At 33.8% G+C, this 22,237-nt stretch overlaps 1 protein-coding gene across 7 annotated transcripts in view; it reads left to right on the top strand.

The window, feature by feature from the left end:
- LOC126774696 (transcriptional coactivator YAP1) overlaps positions 1-22,237 on the top strand; it is a 35,181-nt gene that overhangs the window by 9,955 nt on the left and 2,989 nt on the right. Inside the window, exons 2-5 of one of the 7 annotated variants that reach the window (XM_050496344.1) lie at positions 18,510-18,652; positions 21,111-21,251; positions 21,340-21,497; positions 21,820-22,125. In XM_050496344.1, coding sequence (XP_050352301.1) covers positions 18,510-18,652; positions 21,111-21,251; positions 21,340-21,497; positions 21,820-22,125 — 748 coding nt within the window. Of the gene's footprint in view, positions 1-18,509; positions 18,653-21,107; positions 21,252-21,339; positions 21,498-21,819; positions 22,126-22,237 lie in introns of all 7 variants that reach the window. The other 6 variants (XM_050496436.1, XM_050496517.1, XM_050496268.1 and 3 more) reach the window with 6 other exon arrangements.

The raw sequence follows: 22,237 nt of genomic DNA, 5'->3' as shown, positions 1-22,237 counted from the left end.
GCTTGTTATATATATCGCTCTCACTCACCGTTTAGTCCTGGGCACATCAACACAAATTACTAAACTTTAATGTTTCATTAGTAATAACTCAATAGTAACGGTCGATAGCCTAAGATGGAAAACGGTGTGTCAGAATTGGTAAAATATTACTTGTTCTAATCGTAATCTAAAATCTACTCAACTTGCTTACGTTGTGATAAATATTAGGTAGTAGAAATATGAAGTCAATTTTTTTTTTGTAAAATATATTTCATTAATCAAAGTATGTACCGTTGTTATCTATGCACTTTTGCCATCTCATGCCAAATAACCATGGGGGCGAGAATCAATAAACTCTTTGAAGGCGGTTTGGACTGCCGCATCGGAGTTGATTTTTTTTCCTTGTAAGAAGTTGTCCAAATTCCGGAAAAAATGGTAATCTGTTGGAGCAAGGTCCGGGGAATACGGTGGATGTCGCAGTCATTCCAATTGTAGCTCATCTAACTTAGTAGTTGTTTGTTGTGCAGTGTGTGGTCTTGCGTTGACGTGAAGCAGCAGTGGCCTAGAACGGATAACCAATCTTGGTTGTTTAGCAGCTAGTTCTTCCTTCATGGTTTGCAGTTGCTGACAATAGATATCTGCCGTAATCGTTTGGTCAGATTTTAGAAAGCTGTAGTGAACGACACCGGCGCTAGTCCACCAAACACTTACAAGTAACTTTTTCTGAGTCAATTTTCGTTTAGGGCAGGATTAGGCTGGGTCTCCAGGGTTCAGCCATTCGAAGAAAAAAATTAAGGAGGAAAAAACAAATGAGTGACTGTTTTCAAAACTCAAATGTACCAGCTAAATGAATTTATAAATTTGAATTTGGAATTCTTTACCAAAGAGGAGATATTTCAGATCAAAGTGGTCAGGACGACAAAACACTAATTTCATATGTAAGGACCTAATATAAAAACTTTGCGGTCTTGTAGGTACTAAGTAACAATATATTTATTCTTTAAACTATACGTGCGATTTCCTTTGAACGCTGATTGATTGACAAAAGTAAAGAAATTTAATAAAATACAAGTTATAAGGGATAATAAACATGTAGTGTGTCATGTTAGGATACTTTTTGTAATACATAATAATTAACTAATAATAATTTATCTCTACCTTTGTCCAACAGTTCGCTATTAAATGAATGTAAAAAAACCAAAAAGAACGTTACATATATGGAAATATGTATACACAAATATTCAATTTGAATGATTTGGTTTGGTGAGTAAGAAGTAAAAATCAGTCATCGTGTTAAGGAAAGTCATAGAGTAGAGCAAAGCGATTGGTCGTCGACAGCGGCACCTCGTTCCTCGTCTTGTTTACGTCTAATTTTGGCGCGAGCGCCGCGACGTCCGCCCCCGCGCCTCTTGCGCCTTGCCCATTGAACACTACGCATGCGGTTATTTCGGCATGGCGAACCCGCCGCACCGACGCGACGCGTTGCCACAGATCACGCTTGACAACGTCACTTTCGGATTTTACGATATCTATTTATTATAATTTGAATATTTTAACCCGTTATATTAATTAGTATTTATAAGGTGTATAATACGGCTTATTTGCAATGGGTAAGAAACGAGTGGGGCGGTGTCTAAATTTTAATTGAGAAGGTATAACATTCGAGGTGCATTCGCCATGCGTCCATTTTTCACCTCCCGGCGGAGTTAACAAGATTGCCTTCTGTGATGTTGCCGCAACTTGCCTTCGAGGCTCGATTCATTTTCTTGGAATCGACCCCACCAGTGCTGTCCCGTCCCCCGTTCCCCGCCTCCCGGTAATCGTCTCTCCATCAGGACGCTCTTTATGTCCGTACGAAGATCGAACTTAGCTCCGTCTACAACTATCGATTATCGACATCATTCCTCTTACCTTTGAGTCTGAAAATATATATAATAATTAAAGTACAAACTATACTTGTTTCTATAATGTCTTGACATTTACTAGATATGACAACTTTAAAAAAATATAATAAGTTACTTCCTTATTTTTTTTTAAATATCGATTTATTTAATTTTTAATTAGTTATCGTTTATTTTAAGCTATGTACAAAATATTATTATTAATATATACATACTATTCCTTATTTAAAATATTTCTTTTAACTAAGCTTGTAAATAATTTCTTTTTCATATCTCAAACATAATATTTATGTACGTATAAAAACAATTTATTACCTATTATATTTTGATGTAGTGAACTAAAATCAGAACATGCCATCAATAACAATGAAGTAGTTATAATATAACTGTGTCTGATAAAACACACCACACCTCATTATTTATATCGATAACTTATGTTCGGCGCCTCCTTGCTAGTGCACTGTCAGTTCGTGTTGGGCTTATTTTATTTTATTTGGTACACCTGAGTTGTTAGTAACAAAGGGATTGATTTTTTTTCTCGGCTCCGCCTTGCCTTTTGAGCGTCTTGCCGCATTCTCAGAACCAGCGGTGATCATTCAGTAATCTCCGATAGTTTATCGATAGCTTTCGAAGGGACTCGTTTACTACATCAAATATTAATGTATGTACCTTTAAAATCTTTTGTTAGCATACATATTTTGTACACCTACAAAAAACAAGTTTCTATGCAATTGGCGCTTCCTGCATGTTGTTAAGTTGAAACAGTAGACTCCAATTAAAAATCTACTGAATTGAATTTAATATTAACTATAATCATATGATATACGATTAAGTTTTTGTTGAAATTGGATTGAAGTTGATATTTTAACTTGTTTTCAAAATATGCAAGGCGAACAAATCAAACTTAAACACACTCACACACACACACACACACACACACACACACACACACACACACGCACACACGCACACACACACACACACGTATGCACACACAGTCGTTATTATAAAAACATGGAACAAAACTCTATATTATAACAAGAGAAGAGAATTTAGAATATATTCATTGATATTTAATATTTTCTTTTTTTTATATCAATGAATATATTAATCAAAATTTGGATTTCCAAATATCTCGCATTACCTTAATACATTACACTAGATTTCCAAAAGTTAAGAAATTACTTTTCGTTAAAGTATTAAATGCCTTATGAACGGAAGGTGTAAGAAGGCGTACTTGGTGGTAGGGCTTTGTGCAGGCCCGTCTGGCTGGGTACCACCCACTCATCAGATATTCTGCCGCTAAGCAGCAATACTTAGTATTGTTGCGCTCCGGTTTGAAGAATGAGTGAGTCTGTGTAATTACAGGCACAAGGGATATAACATCTCACTTTCCACCAAGGTTGGTGGCGCATTGGCAAGGTAAGGAATGGTTATTATCTTTTACCTCGCCAATGTCTATGGGCGGTGGTGACCAATTACCACCAGGTGGCCCATTTGCTCGTCGGTCTGAAAAAGTTTTGACTTTGCCACCATTTTATTAAGCCCTTAATTTATTTTTATTTTTAGAACAAAGTTTGTGTTCATTTTTTAAACAACATAGTAGTTTAATTAAAAAAGGACATATATCGCTGTTGCGTATCTATTAAATTTTGTGGGTCCTAAACATTGTGTCAATTTGGTTTAGGAACGTCAAAACATGCCTTGACCCGACCTTGATATATTGAACAATTGCATGTTGCGCAAGTGTTATTACTCTAAGACGCAAATGATATTTAAATGATTATACAAGCGACATTTTACATCTTGCATTTGAAATTGGTTACACCTACACATTTTCGCAATTGTGTTTTTACATTCTCTGCGTGGTTAATATTTTTTAATAGCTACTCCAAGATAAAGTTACAATAGCAGCAGATAGGTTTATCTTAAATACTAAGCTTATTTAGAAAGGCATAAAGGTAAACCAGTCATGCAAGCCGATGGAAATGCCCCGCTGCAGTGCCTTGCGAAACAGTGTTTTGTTTCTCATTGTGAACAGGAAAATAATGTTATAACTTATTCTATATGTCCTATTCATATATTTATGTGTATATTCTTATTTTTTGATAATCTATTACCTCTATCTCGTATTTTATGCGAGGCGGTTTAATTTTTTATATGTCTCAATTTTTATATATTTATCGTTCCTTTTTATCCATGCCTTACAAGTAGAGTGCTGCATAAACGATGAAAACACTAAACTGTCTTAACTAAATTCTCTGCGAATAGTGTACAAGACAGGTTATCAAAGACAGAAAAAGACATCGAAACGAATCTAGCGGTGAGGTTAATGATGGTGGTGCAGGAGGTGCAAGTGGGACAAAGCGTTAGCTCACAAGAGGGAACGAGACATGCATATAAACACTCGGGTCCAAAGTCCGCGGCCGTAGCAGGACAGTAGCCTCGACGGTGCAACAAGCAATGTGCTTACTCTTTCTACTCTCAAACCTGTTGCATCCAGGTTTGTTATTAAATAACTAACTTTCGTATGCTATACCTATTATACCTATTAATTATATATATTCATATGAAATTGATACAATATGTATTACTAAATTCGATTAAAATTTAAAAAAAAAATTTTTCAATATCAGAATAATACAAACAATGCAAGATGCATTGTGTGCGTTGATACTGAAAAAAAAACAAAGATCCACGGTGCTATAACTGTTTAGTTCCTGACAAGTTGCGAATCCGGTGCAGTTGTACCCAACAAGTGGCCGCGACCATTAGAACTTCCTGTGCGTTTGCCTCACTGTGAATGGGCGCACTATCCGCAACCTGGCTAGTGGAAGCCATATGAATGAGTAGCGCGTAATGCACAATGAATTATTCGTGCCAGACCGGCTTCCGTTGGCGCCGGACTCATGCTCCGTGTTCTGCCTTTTTCTGATTAACGTCTAATTATAGGGCATAGCTCTCCACATGATTCCCAGTGACTCAATCTACCTTAATAGCCACACAATATCGTTTCAATTTGTACTGGCGATAGCTATACCTAAATTTATTTCAAGAAATCTGATTATACATTTCCTTAAGTCAACCTATACCATTTATTTATAACAGATGTATTTGCATTGTTAATTTGAAATGTAACCTCAGTTTTTAACAACAATTTAAACTTCGAATGTAAATAATGAGGATTTCGATACTTAAGCGCTAATAAACGTCTAACATTCGGTCGAGAATTTATTTATTATCTTATTAATTGTATGACATGTTAATACATACAAAATAATGATTAAACATTCCGGAAGCAACAAGCACAAACGTAACCCGTGTCGATATTCCGGAAATACGTACTCGCAGAAAAGACTAACAACATGGAGGTCGAATGGTATTATACTTACAGCATTACTAATTTGCATGTTAAAATTAGGCTAATGATCTAATATCTTATGGAGTTGGATTTGGATATGGCCCTCTTAAATGTATGAAAAGGAATCATACATCCAACAATAATCATTTAATAAATTTATTTATGTGTACTGAACTTATTTTATGGATATCAGTGTATCAGTATGATTGAAAGATGTTAACATAATAGTTATAGCGATAGTAGCCAAATAACCTTAAAACCGGTCTAAACAGTATTTTATTCGTATTATTCGTTTTGGAAATCGTTTGGCAGTTTTGTAGATAACACGTTCTGTCAACCCGGATGCTGTATATTACCGGGTCTGCTCGGCTCGTGAACACAAAGGCAGGTCACGACGCTCCGTCATCCTTGTCCCACGCCACCTTATATACCTTTGATATTTAGCATTCGATTTAATCTCGTGCCTCAAGCGATGTGCTTAGAAGCGTTAACTTCGTATACCTTATATTTTATCTGATATGACACCTTAAGTAGCGAACTATTTACTACTAATACAAGATGCGCAGTTCTTATTGAAAATTTGTATACGTAGTACAATATACGGCCAAGTCCGAAAATTTCTAGAATATGTCGCGACTTTAAACGCTTCCTGTTTTGTGGGTCGCTATCAGTTGCTTCAGCCCAAAAGTGCGTAAATTTCTTTAAGATAAGACGAGTGTGTTATCTGGTTACTTTCTAAAGTCAGATGAGAAACATGTTGTTAACCTCTGGCAGCGAGCGGCGGACCACCTAGCCGCAAGGCCGACTAGTCCGCGCCCGCTCGCACTGCCTTGTATTCGTTGCCTGCCTCCTGCCGTTCGCTAGTCGATAGTCGCTACTAGTTAGTTACCTTACTACACACATTGACATTTATATTTATTACTATCAACAGCCTGTGACTTCGTTGGTGTGTCATTGCATTCAAAACACACGGATAATACAAAATTATCACAAATTTAAACGCCCCGTGATCGACATGATTTTTATTGAAACAGATAAAATACAATTTTGCAACGCTTATATAGACAAATGGTGACTGGAACATGTTAGTAACAGCTGGTTCTATCGTAGCAATTTAATTGTCAGATTATCATATCTGCTCATTAATTCATGTACCTTAAGTATTGATTTATATTAGAGCTAAAATATATTAATATTATGTTATTTTGAGGTTACGATGTTGTTTGGCTCGTTATATACGAGTTAATGCTTAAAAAATTGTGAAATAACAAAAACATATGTGTCATTATCGCTTATAATGATGAGAACCAATCTTTCAATTGGAAATTAACGATCGTTTAGTATTCTACTATAAATTGAAATTAATTTTTTCGTGTATTTTTTTATTTCTTATAATTACATTATACTTTTTGTTTTTTATATAAAATAGTAAATATGTGTATCATATTATGTTTAATAGATTTTTACTCAAATTCTGTAATAAATATTGTATAAAAAAAAATTGTTGTATTTTTCCAAATCAAAGTAGGAAGTTTTTTTTATAAATATTAACCGGCTTTTATATGAAAATATATTGGTTGAAAGTAATTTGAATCGCCTGAAAATATCGTATCATATTTTCGACTGCCTCGTTGGTTTAGACTCTTATGTCAATTTTCAAAAGTGTTGTAAGGCCGTAGAACCGGAGGTCCTGGGTCCAAATCCCAGGTCGGGGCAATAAAATGTTTTTGGGTTTTCTATCGAAAATTCTCAATAGCAGCCCGGAGTATAAAAGTTGGTAGTGTGTAAACTTCCGTGCCTCGATAAGCATGTAAAGCCGTTGGTCCTCCGCCTTAACTTTTTCCGGTCGTGTCGGATTGCCGTCCCATTGGATTATGAGTGTTAGGGAATAGAGATTGCACCTGTGTTTGCGTACACACTTGTGCATTATAACATATACGTCCTGCGCAGTTGGCTAATTTCTCTTGGTATTAACCGCTGTGGCCATAGTCGGTATGGAGGACCCTTATATTTATCATATTTTAAGTTTTCAACGTAAGCATTTCTGAGAAACGTAAAAAAAGTACAATTAATCGTTTTGCTTTTATTCATTTGCTCAATATTATCAAAAATACCCAGAATTTAATGTTATGACATGTACTCAGAAATTTGAATTCGAGTACATTTTTATGCAACCAACTCTTATAAAGTCTAGTTTTTTTTCGTTTTCTTAATTTAACTTTTTTATTATTATACAAATTATATATTCTCGTGTCCTAAAACCTAATCATATACATAGAGGCTGAATTAAAAAAATAGACAGTTTAATTATACATTTTGATATATTGAGATCTAAAACATTACATTCTCATCAATCTAACTGCGACACAGTGTAACACTAATGTTTATATATATATTTCGCCGCCAATGGGTCGAAATATGGCCATTTTTTGGTGGTAGATATTGTTAGATTGTAAGTATATATTGTAGGTATAAGTTTAATCTTTTTAAAAAAAAAATAGTACGGAATTGTACGTCAATTTTCAATGTTAACGCTTTACATATCTTGAGATATACAAAAGTGTTGAGGAAGTACAAATAATAAACTGAAACTGTTATTTTTTGTAAATGGTTAAACTTTATGTCGTTTGTCAATTATGACAAAGTGTTAAATATATTGTTTTTAACGCAGTGGAAACCTTAAGAAAGGTGCCCGGCTCCTTTAAGGGTGGAACGGGGTTATGTGGGATTCTACGCACTTAAACTACTAGGATTATCGTCCTTTACTACACACTATATTACTATTAAGAATATTTCGATCCAGGCTTGGAACCTCGAGAAACAGCCTTATAGCTAGACCAACGAGACAGTCAAAATATAACAAATAAACACATTATATTTAACAGTAACAGCCTGTTAATGTCCCACTGCTGAGCTAAGGCCTACTCTCCCTTTTGAGGAGAAGGTTTGGAGCTTATTCCACCACGCTGCTCCAATGCGGGTTGGTAGAATACACATGTGGTAGAATTTCAATGAAATTAGACACATGCAGGTATCCTCACGATGTTTTCCTTCAAGCACGAGATGAATTATAAACACAAATAACACACACATTATATTTGGCGTATATCAATTATCAACTATCATCTACCATGATGCATAAGTTATGTGTCAAAATATATTTTACAAAATTGAAATTGCTTTATTCAACATAGAAGCTTTACACTTATTGATACACGAAGTAAAAACTACCACAGATAAAATAAACACATTTTATAATATTAGTAGGACAGTACAAATGAAATACATATGAAATAGCTTTGAAATGCATCAATAGTATAAAAATATCCTACAATAATAGAAGAAAAATGTACATTGACAAATCACCTAGTTTGTTACTAATAGAAGTTGATATTTTTTTCATTAAGTTTAATAAAGATGGTGGTTTTTATACAAAGTATAATAAATTTATAAATAAAAAAAAAAAAAAATTAAAAGTGGCAAAGATTTCTAACATCACACACAACATATATACACACAAATCAGCAGATATGATAACCTAAAGATGTTATTACGTCAGCTAATTACACTTTCATCGAAGATTTGTCTTTTCAAATGTTTTCAATGAAAATGAAAGTTGCACCTTCAATCTTTATTATCTTAGATACATAAGTTATTTCTTTCGATCCTTATATTCTCCCTCTCTCTCGCTCTGTAAGTTGCAACTGTTTTTTATTACGCGTAAATAGTTCGAATACTAGTTGATATAAATAGGCTCGTACCTACTATACCAACCAATTCTACTATAAAATTGTCACTATCGTAATCGAATAGAAACGTTATCGTTTTCTTATTGTACTAACATAACGATCCAGTTGTTTTTCGGTCGTAATTGGATCAGAATATATCGGAAACGTATCGTGACCGTTTCATAATAATATTAACTTACATATAATATACTACGGGTGCACACTAATTAGAAGATTATAAATATATGTATAACGTACGTACAAATGTATTCACTTTGTTATATTAATACTGCAGTATATATAGAGATATAAATAAATCAATCGGTCCTTTGTCGCGAGTAAGAGCGATCTGGCGCCACTCATTCGTAGATGTAACCTTTTGTTTGCTCGTTGCTGTAATGTATATATTATTTTGAGAAAAAATAATTTCTAAATAAGACACTTTAAAGAATAAATTGTAATTATAGTTACAAAAACATTTTTGACGTTTGACTAATACGTAATTAAAAACACATCTCAAACATACACGCGTTTCTGTTTTATATAACTTCAATTAACTGTTAACATTGAAAATTATCTAACTAAGTACATACACTAAAATTATCCCTGACTTATGAAAATTATTCTAATGAAACTACGTTAAATATCTGCAGTTTCGCTGGAACAGTAGATCCCGTAATAAAATCATCGGCCGGAAGTCGATGCGTCATTCGGGCGTTTTCGTCCACTTCTGTTTGTGTGGGTAGGTACACATATGTTTAATTTTCAGCAAAGACGACAATAATATAAAAAAAAGAAATTTAGTATACGTTTTAATATAACGTATTATTACAATGACATAATACACATCATTGTTAAATGAAATTAATTAAGTAAATTTTGTGTTATATGGTGTTACACGTTCCTCTCGTTTGTATAGTGTTACTGATTACTTGTGTGTGCGTTTATTTACGTACGCGAGCGCCGACTCGTCCGAGATTCAAATTTAGAACGCCGTCTCCGCCATGTTGCTCTCGGTGAAAAACCTACGATCCATCTCGTAGAAGACGTGGAAGCATCACATAGATTAAAATTAGGAAACGTATTATAAATTGAACAAAACAAGTGATAATCCAAATGACATTTATCTAGGTGCCATGGTCAGTAGAGCAGTAATCATTCATTATTTTATATTGATATTGTAATATTATCTTTTGTTTAGCGGAATATCACCTCCTGAATATGATCCTCAATGCTGTTAGCGTAAATAAATTTCGTTGGTTAGTAAAACGTATTCATGTGAATGAATGAGTCACGGTCAGAATTGGTTCATTTATCCATCCGATTGTTACGAAGTACTATCATCGTTCATTTTAACTTGTTTGATCTGCACAGGACATTATGTAGTAACTGAAGAATATGTACCTATCCATTTTATTCCATATTAAATAAATATATATTTTCAAGCATGTACAAGTAAAATTCAAATAATATTTAAATAATAGTTAATTTGATACAATAATATATTTTGTAGTTTTGTAAATTCACATTTCAAGCACAGTAACACTTATTTAAAAAAATGAGTGAACTTTGAAATTTTATTTTTTGGCTGTTATAGTGACACCGTTAAAGTACGTGGTGTGCAATTATTATGGTAGACATAAGTGACTACACAGTGATATCATAAGGAAGTTTTATGCGAACTTAGCTAGTTGCATATTGGATTTCTCAATTTAATTCTATTAAATTGCGCGCGTGTTGTCACTGTCAAATAATTGTTGTTATAGGATCTTAAGAGGCTTGTCCTGATTATTTTGTTTTCCGGGGTTTAAATTGATATGCTGTAACCGCACAATTTATTTGATTACGTAATCAATCTCGAGAAATAAATAAGCTTTGTTTCGAGGTTACGCGGCGGTCTGTTTATTGTGTTATTTATTGTGTATAGATATTGGAAGTCAAGTGTAAAAGGGGGAAAAAATATGTTTAAGACGAATGAGGATGTGCGTCCGACGTGACGTGCATCCGCCACTACTCAGCGCCATCTAAGGTGCGATCATTTAAATCAGGTGCAGATACTATTTATTTGTTTTAATTAAACATTGTTTAATATTACGCACTTATCGAAACGGTGCATAAATATAAATCAGAATTTATTCAATTATTTTTAATGGCACAACAAAATTGGTTCATTGTCTTAATTTAACATGAGTAATTGTCTATAAAATATTAATAAATATACATGAACTCTTAAGAAATCAGAAAAAGGAATTATCCATATATAAATAGTAGAAAATACAAAGACAAAACAGTTCAGTAACTTTTTTCTTCTCTGTTTGTTAAGCGTTCTTTTTTGACGATAAAAAAACACCTTCGATACAGGCAAATTTATACATATTTTCCTTGAATTTTCAATAATGATTAGACATAATCGAATTTCGATTATACATATTCAAACAAAATGTAAGTACTCAATACGAACATGTATTTATATAAGATTCCCGATCGCTATTCTCCACGGAAATTTTTATTAAATTTATATTTTATTAAATCCTACCAAGTGGTTTTGGAGCATCGATACAAAAGGAAATAGTTCGACCATTGACCATCGACTGCTATATCATTATTGCATCTAATCATTTTTAGAAACTTTATATAGAAACATGAAACAAATACGTAACTACATATAATACATTGTTCCGTAAACAAAATATAATTGCTGAAAACCAGTTCTCATATTTTATTACAAGTAAATAGAGGATTTAAGTCTATCTAGCCTACATATAACGCAGAAGAAAGATTTGAAGGTGCTCTTTGTTCGAAAACAGGCCTAGTTGTATAGAGAAACTGCAAGCACAATTGTGTAAGAGTGGAAGGCCTTCGCGAGAGAAAGACATTTTGTTTCTCAACACTCCTTGTCACCTGGTGATTGTTCACAACGTCTATTTATATTCTAATTTCCCTTCGCGTATGTCATGCGATATGCATATTCATTTGCTTTATAATAGGCTCTGTTCTCGAAGCCTTTTTGTGTGCTAATATTTTAATGATTTAGATAAAACATAAAGAAATATAATAATAATAATAAAACTTTTTATTTTAGGACTAGCCCATATAGTGTTAGTAAAACATATTTTTTAACTTTACAAATTTTAAAATACAATACAATAATAAAAAATAATTACATTTTTTTTTAGATAATAATATTTATCAATAACAATTTTAAAATTTAATTTAATTTAAATAGTTTTTTAACATTATATTTAATATTTTATTATTATAATTTAATATAAAATTTTTAATCAAGTAGTTATTTAATTTTAAACAAAAAACCATAAATAAAAATATAAAAATAAAAACAAAGCAATTAATTACAACAATTCTTAAAACTACGTTAGTAATACGTGGGCACGATCCCAGCACCTCCAGAGGGGACTATCCAGCTTTGCAGCCAGTGTGTTGAGGAGTTTATTGGAGCTGTTTAGTAATCTCATAGTAGTCATCTACACGAGCTTCCGCAAATATTGCCGACGCGCTGCAGTATCGAGGCTTCTTCAGTAAAATCCTCAGCACATTGTTGTACTGAACACGCAGAGCATTGAATGCTCGTCGGGAGTAGTTCTCCCACAGACCGCACGTGTAGAAGGACTGGCAAAAGGCTTTAAATAAAATTAGTTTTACCTGTGCCGTACATTGCGCAAATCTACGTGCTAACATATTGCCTCTAACCGACAAAGCTCTGCGTTCGCGTTCGATATCGCTATCATCATCCAAGCGTTCATTCACAATATGCCCAAGGTATTTGAACTCAGATACTTGTTTCAGAGGAGCCCCACATAGGTGTACATTCGGTGTAAAATTGATGGGTTTGTTTTTGCCTCGAAAGATTAAAATTTCGCTTTTTTAGCATTATATCTGAGGCCGTTCTCTTTAGCATATTCCTCGCAGATCTTTATTAATTTTCGAAGACCACTGACTGATGGACTCAGCAGTACCATGTCATCCGCGTAACTAAAGTTGTTCATTGAATCGCCATCTATTGAGCAACCGACACCTGCTCTGCTGAGCCTGTCTATCAGCTTGTTTATATAGAGATTGAATAGCCTGGGTGACGTCAGCCCCCCCTGTCTCACTCCACATTTCAGCTTGTAACGGTCACTAAACGCTTCACCCCACCTTACCTCGTTACTCTGAACACCATACCAGTACTTTAACAACGATATCAACTCGGGTCTTAAGCTACTTTCTGTTTCAAGTTTCTGCCACAAAACTTCATAGGAAACGAGGTCAAATGCCTTGGACAGATCCAAAAAACACGCAAACACATGTGTTTTTCTATCTGTGTAGTATCTTACAGTTTGCTTGAGACACAGTATTGCACTCTCAGTTGATAGTTCTGACCTAAAGCCGATATGCTATTCATTATTTTATTTATATATATACTGAATGTTTAATTCTTGATATTTCCTGTTTAACTTTTCGTTTTTAAAGACGTATCCTAACGTTTTTTGTTTTTTTTTTTTTTTTTAAATAACGTATTTTCGGTAAGACTAAATGTTTTGTATTTGTTTGACTTTTTAATATCATAAAATATTTATTTAGTCTGTCATTTGTATCTTTGCAATCAGTACACACCATTAGTACCTACTTTAACTTGGTCATGGTACTAAAGAGTAAACTACGCATTGAATATTCTGAGAATGGTTTAAGTTACGTACAGAGTATTTAGTGATTGTCATGATTGTGTACAAACATGACGGGTGCAAGGCTTGTATAACAGTGTGGCTGACGTTATGCAACACGGGTATCAGCGCGGGCGCCGCGTCGGTAGCAGCAGGCTGCGCTGTAATTACACACGCCTTGAGCCCCGCACCCCGCATACCGCAACTCTCGTTCACGTGTCTTCATCACGTATTTACGACGTAGACGTATTTAATTACATTACTGAAATATAATTATTGATTATTCTTATTATTTTTAATTTAAATGCTAGGTGTTATGTACGTGATCACAATAACTGCGGCATCGAAACCGTGAAAAATCTGTTCTGTAAATAAATAAAATTCATAGCAATATATCCAAATTTTATTGTCACTGCAATATCATTTTAATTGTTGGTCATTATATTATTATTTATTCGATGTTTATCAGTTTAGGTAAACATCGAATACCTTTTGTACATATACTAAGATTTTGAAATTGACAAACAAGTTATATTACATTACATTTAAAGCAAAAACTACATACTTTTTTTTTATAGAATAGGAAGGTGGACGAGCATATGGGCCACCTGATGCTAAAGTGGTCACCAAACGCCCTTAGACATTGGCATTGTAAGAAATGTCAACCATCGCTTATAGCCAATGCGCCACCAACCTTGGGAACTAAGATTTTATGTCCCTTGTGCCTGTAATTACACTGGCTCACTCACCCTACAAACCGGAACACAACAATATCAAGTACTGCTGTTTTGCGGTAGAATATCTGATGAGTGGGTGGTACCTACCCAGACGAGCTTGCACAAAGCCCTACCACCAGTAAATACACGTGAAATTTATTTATTTCGGTCTCAATGACATGCAAAACGTATACTATTATTTTGTTAACGTTTCTTACGATACTTGAAATGTATACGACTATGCTTTTAATATGATTCTATGCAACGCTGTTTGCATGAAATGTATAGATATAATACATATATATAATTTAACAACATTAAAATATATTTATATATATTTAAACTTTTGTCGAAGTCGTGATTAAAAATATGTTTGTAATATAATTTAAAACGAAATTTTCATTACGGAAATCCAATTTACTAATTGTTATTTAATATGTTAAACATTTGCTGTTTTCAATTGATGAATAACATTAGCCATTCTTTTAAAACATAATAAAATAAATATGTTTTTAATAAATTGTTATAATATTGTATGTTTTGAAAGTATTTTATGTAATATGAGTTAATTAAATCACTTTCGACGTATCTATTTTAATCAGAAGTAACTGTAATTCAAAGTCTTAATAAATTACTTTTTCTTCGGATAATGTTAGAGTTATAAAGTTATACCTATGAAGTTATAAATTTAGTACGAAATATTTGTAATACGAACACAACTATGTAAGTATCTAAAAATTTAAAGAAGTTGGACATTTAGTTATTAGCGAAGATAAGTACAGAAAACAATGATAAAAATAGTAAGACAGGTGCACATTTATAATAGCAAGAACAGTTTGTTAGCGCGACATCGACAACAGCTGATAGTGCGGCCAAGTTCATTAACGCCCCGAGCGAATCGATTCATCGTGGTCGTGCCCTCGTCCGCTTTCCATTGCTAAATAATTTCCTTATCTTTAGTTTTCGTTATGTTATAAACCTTCTTTACAATTTATTTGCTTAAGATCTCAATAAAAATGATTTCTCTTTTCAGACATTTCTCTTATAATGTGTTGTATGCTAGGTGATAGTTAATTTTATACTTTTAGATTATGTTATCTCAGTAAAATATTCTATTATATTTATATAATTATTCGTGCGAGTTACGTTTACTTTCTAGTACGTGTTTTTTATTACATTAAAATAATGAATTTATATTTTTTTAAATAAAATATAGTGTACTACATTACATGATACTATAAGGGTAAGGGGTGTGCGGGTAACCTGTTGACTATCTAAATTTAGTGGAAAGAAAGTAAAAGAGCCATTCATCATGGCGGACTGACTGCTTATTCACTAGGTCGCACTGCGCACACGCCGCGTCCGGTTTACCTACAAATTGGTCACATCGACCGCTAAGTAGGGAGACTCGACTCACATGATGGCTGTTACCAACGGCCTTTTAATTGTAAATTGCTTGCGTGTAACACCCGGAGGCGAACTTACGGTAGTACGTAGGACCGGCCGGCTCTTGCAATATTTTAATGAGCAACTGTACATATTTGTTCACAAAAGTAAAAGTTCGTTTAAGAAATCTAGTTCATTTACTCCGCGAATTTTAATTAAGATATCCACTGTTCTTTAACGTTGACATTCGTTTTATCTCTTGAATTAATAGAGATTTAGATTTTCTATATGCCCTAGTAAAGCTTTTCGATCAATATATTAGTAAGTTGTCTCGTAACTTAATCATTAAACAACATGATAGAAGGCTTGACCAATGAAATGCTCTCCGCTGTCTTTGCCAGGATTAATTATTATAATCGTTATTATACATTTTATTTAACAACATGTCGATTAACATGATTAAATTAAATGTAAAATTGCCACTGGTTAGAAATGTAGATTATATTCATTTTGACTTTTATCTCAAACGAAGTTCTGAGAACAAAGTTTTACTGCAATTAAGTTTTATTGCACCGACTGATCTCTCCGCCTGTCCTCACAACTCAGCCAGCCTGCCCGTTCTATTATTGCATGGAATATTTTATGCCACTAAATTAAAGTATCAGGTTTATTTGAAGTCGCAATATTGTTATAATTAATATTTTTGATAAGGATTTACAGTTAATACAGTGAAAAACAGTAAAGAATCAGCCTGTAAAAGTACCACTGCTAGAGTATTGGTTCTTCTCTTATTAAGAAGGCTTGAAGCTTATACTATATACTGCTCTAATGAAATTTGTTCAATACACTATACTTGATTGATGTAATGGACTGTCTGTCTCTATATACAACATATTATCTATGTTTATCTTTAAACTATAAACTATTATGATGTGAAAGTTCCATGTGGATTTATTTAGTAAATGTCTATCTCGAAACTATAAACTATGACGTAATTCTTGAACGTAATCCTTATAAAAAAGATTTCGTCTAGTCGTCTGCAAAGGCCTGAGGGTCAATCGATCTGCGAACTGTCCTGTAGGCAAACGATAGGATAGGCGGAAACTGGACTTGACACTTTGTGTTATCCAAAACAGTTGTATATTTATATAAGTTAGTAAGGTATAAGCAATTACGCTTAAAGTTTGAAGAGCCTTGGACTAACCCATCTACTGTAATTTTTATATTAAGTGGAATGGTTCAATTGTTAGCTTTTTGTTCTTCATTTGTGCTATAATGTTTGTTAGTTGTTAGTAGTTGATTAAAAATCAAATTATACATAGGACAGTGGAACTTTCAAATTACAAGGGCATCTTATAACATATTTTTATAACACAAACCTCTTAAGAAGTAAGTAAACTATTTAAAGAAATAATATATTTTTAAACTCTGTTCAATGAAATGTGGTCCAACATGTTCGAATTGATAACTGGATATTTTAAAACTTGCTTAATCGGTGAAAGCTAAGATTTTTAAAATTTTTGCTTGTATAGTAAATAAAAATAAATTCAGCTGAACCAAGACGGATGGACAATAAATAAAATTGACGTCTTCGTTGACGGATCAATTTCATTCTTTTTTGGAAACGCATGTTCATTTACGCAACTTTACATTTGAATAATAATGTTATGAATTGTTAATCAAATAATAATATTATAAACTTTCTTTGAACGATTATACTTTTTAAGTTAAAATCTTTTTAATAATATAAGATTGGAGATTGGAATAATATATATAAAAAATGTTTTTTTTTTTAATCGAATTTTCTAGTTAAAGTTCATCGGCTCTCCATTGAGCTTATCATGAAGTCGTTTAGCTATTAGTTTACCGTATTAAGTGTTCATTTACAGAACAATGTTGTACTTTCGCTGTTCGTTAAGTGGGTTTGTTTATTGTTGTGTCAATATAGTTTATGATGTATAGTCTACGGGTCTGACTAACGCTAATGAGTGAAGTGTTTGCCACAGTAAGAAATATTTTTTTCTGTGAAATATGTTTCTGTTTTTTTAAAAAAATTTAGAAAATATTACCGAAAATATTTCATAAATCGTTTTCCGATGAACATCGAATACGCATTTTAATTCCTGATAATACTTATATCAAATCAACAGTCCTTAAAATCATATATTTTCTCGATTCACGGTATACAGCAGATATTTATTAAAAGCATTAAGTTAATTATTGCACTGTGGTTTATGACCGACAATGCTGATTAATTATGTGTATAACATTCTCTTTCTTACCTCGAATACCGGTCGGTGATTGGTCCTGGTCATCGTGGCCACCTCGAGGAGCACATAATATAACTATTATGCAATGCGTTAATTGCTTAAACTCAACATTTGGAGAGACTAACTAGAGTATGATACGAACTAGTTTTTTTAGGAAACTTTTAATTTATTATGGATAACTGCTGGACAAAGCCTTCAATAGAAGGTTTTTAGATCTTATTCAATTACGCTGCTAAATTGCTGGATTTTGGATATATATCTTATGATATAATATCATCCTACATATTGTGAAGTTACTTACCATTATTTTCTTAATTACGGAACATGAGATGACTTATCAATATAATAAATAAAATGAATAAACATTGTATACTGAATCAACGGTAATTAAAAAAGTTTGATCTGGAAAATTATATTTTATAATAAGTATAAGTCCTATGTAAAGTCGTATTAAAAACGAATAGCTTTGACATATAAATATTAACATTATTTTTCCTTTGCTTACAGTCACATAACGAAGACAACAACATGGGAGGATCCTCGTAAGACCCTAGCTGCGCAGACGGTGGCGGCTGGTGTCCAGCACCAGAGCGCTGAAGCGCTACTTACACAGACACCTGCGCCACAGCCTATACCACCAGCGGCACCAGGTATTTTGTTTTTGATTTTTAAATTATTACTAAATTTCTAATGAGTAAGAATAATTCGCATGCTATTATTCATTAATTACAAACTACTCTGCAGACTTTTCTTAGAATTAAGAATCTTAAAAGTTTTACTACGTTTAGTACGAAGCGGTCATCGAGAGAAGTAATTAAATTAAACTTAAAATATTCTTCTAATTCATACATGTCGGGAAAAAAATATTTGTGACAAAATGCACGTAATTATAAATTATGTTAATGTGGGGGGAAAAATTAGGTCATTCATTTTTCTTTCAAGCAAAATAACTGCAAAAAGTATAGTACGGTTATTACGTTTAAAGCAAACACATTACTCGATTTTGTTTTCACGTGATCTAATTGGCTTCGGAGAGACGTTTAAAATTATCATGGAACTAAAATAAAAACAAGTAAATAACCCGAATTCTAAAACTGATTTTATGACGGGAATTAACGCGTTGTTTCCGTCGGTCGATGCGAGACGAGCGTTGAAAGGTGTTCGGAAAATACATTGGTGTGTCGGCGCCAGCGCAGCGGCCCTGGCGGCGCCAGCGCGTGGCTTTCAGCGCTCTTGCGACACGTTCGCGTTTAAATGGTCTATATGGTTCTATTTTTCATCCTTGTTTCGTATTTCATTTGATTCTAGGTATAAAAACATCATAATACATGTTTTCATTTGTTTCAGTGTTCTAGTGTATCATAAATCGTATTATTACTACTTTAGAGCTGGTATACAATGAACTATTTCTTGAGTATTTTATTAAAATTTTATAGTGTTCATTTAATTAAGAAAAATAGGTTTGCTTTCGTAGTCGTTTTGGCAAGAAGTCATATCTATTTTTACTAAGAAAGCCTCTGAGAAGTGAGAATCCAATACCACTAAATAATACGCAAAAATATCGCATTAAGGTATAACGATGATGTAACCTTGAAAGTAGATAAAATTGAGGACGATTCATATTCTCAATTCTTTAGACAATTAATTACGAAAACATTCGTTTGTAATTGTTTTATATTTTGTTTGTTTTCTTGCTGAGAATTTTCGTAACTTTCATTAAATGTGTTGAAAACAAAATCGCCTTCGGACACTAAACAAGGACAGTTAGCCAAATCGAAGACGCCATACAGTCACGTGTAGAGATTTATTTATGCGTTGTCTTGTGATAGTTTACTTCAGAACGTGCTCTAGTCACGTTTTGAATCTGTGCACCGCAGACAGCTCTAAATAGAGTAAGTTACATAGTTTGACTTGAGATGCTCTTATCTACATTTTATTACATACGCAAACAATCCCATTCTTTAGATCACCTGACATACGAATAATGTTTTTATAAGCGCATTCCTCTTCATAATCTGATGTCGCGATAACATATTACCTTTCAAATATGAAATAGTTTTCTTATGACGACATATTGCATTTTGTACGGCATGTTTTCTTTGAACGTGTCGTCTTTCAAACTTTATCTTTACTGCGATTTCAGCTTTATTATATAATGTTGGACATTTGTTCACTGTTAATGGATATTTTAATTATTTATTAAAATTTTATTCGAGACTAACCAAAATATAATGTTAATTAAATACTGCACTTCTACTTTACTTTATGCTGGAGAAATTGCAGTGTTAAGTAACTATTACTGCAAATTATCTTTAATTATATGGCTATTTATATTACGCGATGCGGGCGAAACGGTCTTAAAAATATTTACGTATGATTTTTACGGTATATAAACGGTACGGTATATATTCAAGTATAATTTTAATATTCTTTACTTAATATTCTTTTAGTAAGATTAGAATACCATTTGCGAATTTAAAAACAATTATTAAATCAATTACTATAATATCACTTATAATAAGATAATTAATGAGATCAATGGTGCATTTTATATTATACAGCCTTCCTAATTTAAATTTATCAGGGTATGTAATGGTAGTTTTTATCATGTTTACCTTGTATATTAATTTTAATTATATAATGCCTGTTGTTTGTGAATGACTGCTGATTTGTTACGTGTCGCATACCTTCTCAGCGCGAGATGATCGTGAATGTGTGAGGGTGAGTTGGCGTTGCATCCGTTGCACGCGGTGATTCATTTTATTCTTCGTACAGAACGTCAAATCGAAAGTGTTTGCGATTCGAACTAATATTCCTGTTTAAAGTACATTGAAAAGTCTTCGAGGAAATGTTTGCGTAGTTGTTATAATACGTTTCTATTGTGTCATTTCTTTTTATATTTTTGCACCCTAAAATAACATAGAACGAGGATTGTGGCCTACTGTCGCTGTAAATCTCAATATTAACTTATTATAAACGCACGGTTAATACAAACTTCCCCGCTAGCTTGCAACTAGTCGCTGTTGAGTGAATTAAATACCGTTTGTCAATAAGAATTACAATTTCAATTAATTGCAAAACTCAAACGCGTCTAATTAATTTCAGCAGCGAAGAGTACAAGCACTAACACGACGACAGATCCTCTCGGGCCATTGCCAGACGGCTGGGAACAGGCTACGACTCCAGAAGGGGAAATTTACTTTATCAACCATGCCGCCCGGACGACATCCTGGTTTGATCCTCGAATACGTAAGTCTAAGTTAAATAAGGGTAGGGATATATTTAGATACAAGCTAGGAAGCAAGACGATTATATTGGTATCTTTTCTTATTTCCAGCACAACACTTACAGCGCACGCCGGCGGCTGGCGCCAGTGCAGCGGGCGGCGGTTGGGCCAACGCTTCGATACAAGCATGCCAACAAAAGCTACGCCTGCAATCTCTACAGCTCGAACGTGAACGACTTAAGCAACGTCAGCAGGAGATACGACTCCAGGTTATTATCTTAATAGTTCTCGGGGGTTTCTCGGGGGATTTAATTTTAAAATACTTAATAATTACGTGATATCCGTCTTTTCGCTTCGCAAATCACCAAAGCTTTGAAATCATCATCTTTGTTACTATATTTTTTAGTATCAACTATTGTTATATCAACTTTTTCGATAGCAATTTGTAAGTATGATAAAATAAAGTATTGTGTTTAGATGTAATTGACTCAATATATTAATTGCTTATACAAACAAATTATAAGCAACATCTGCGTCGAAAATGTAGTTTGTCTGTCTGTCTGAATTCGGAATGCATGATTACTTCTCCAGCAGGAACTAATGGCGCGGCAGTCGTCATCTATCGTGTCATCACTAGCCAGCAGTACCGGCACGGCGAGCACTGACCTCCCTCTGGATCCCTTCCTCTCGGGCCTGACTGACCACCAGCGGCAGGAGTCTGCGGACAGCGGGCTCGGCATGGCTGTGACGCAGTCATCATACTCCATGCCGCACACGCCGGAGGACTTCCTCGCCGGCATGGACGATCGCATGGACTGCACCAGCGAGGCCGGTGCGAACCTCGACACGGCCGACATCACGCTCGGCGACACCGACGACTTGGTACCCTCATTACAAGTAAATAGTAATCTTTCGTGTGACCTTCCTATGTTGCAACGTAATGTCTAACCGAACCCACGCGGAACCCACAGCATTATTTTATCGTCGTTTTAATAAGACTGGATTTTCT

Source organism: Nymphalis io, chromosome 1 (assembly GCF_905147045.1).
Source record: "Nymphalis io chromosome 1, ilAglIoxx1.1, whole genome shotgun sequence".
In the NCBI taxonomy this organism is placed as follows: Eukaryota; Metazoa; Arthropoda; class Insecta; order Lepidoptera; family Nymphalidae; genus Nymphalis; species Nymphalis io.
The sequence above is the reverse complement of the archived record's forward strand: the minus strand, read 5'-3'. Positions and strand labels throughout refer to the sequence as shown.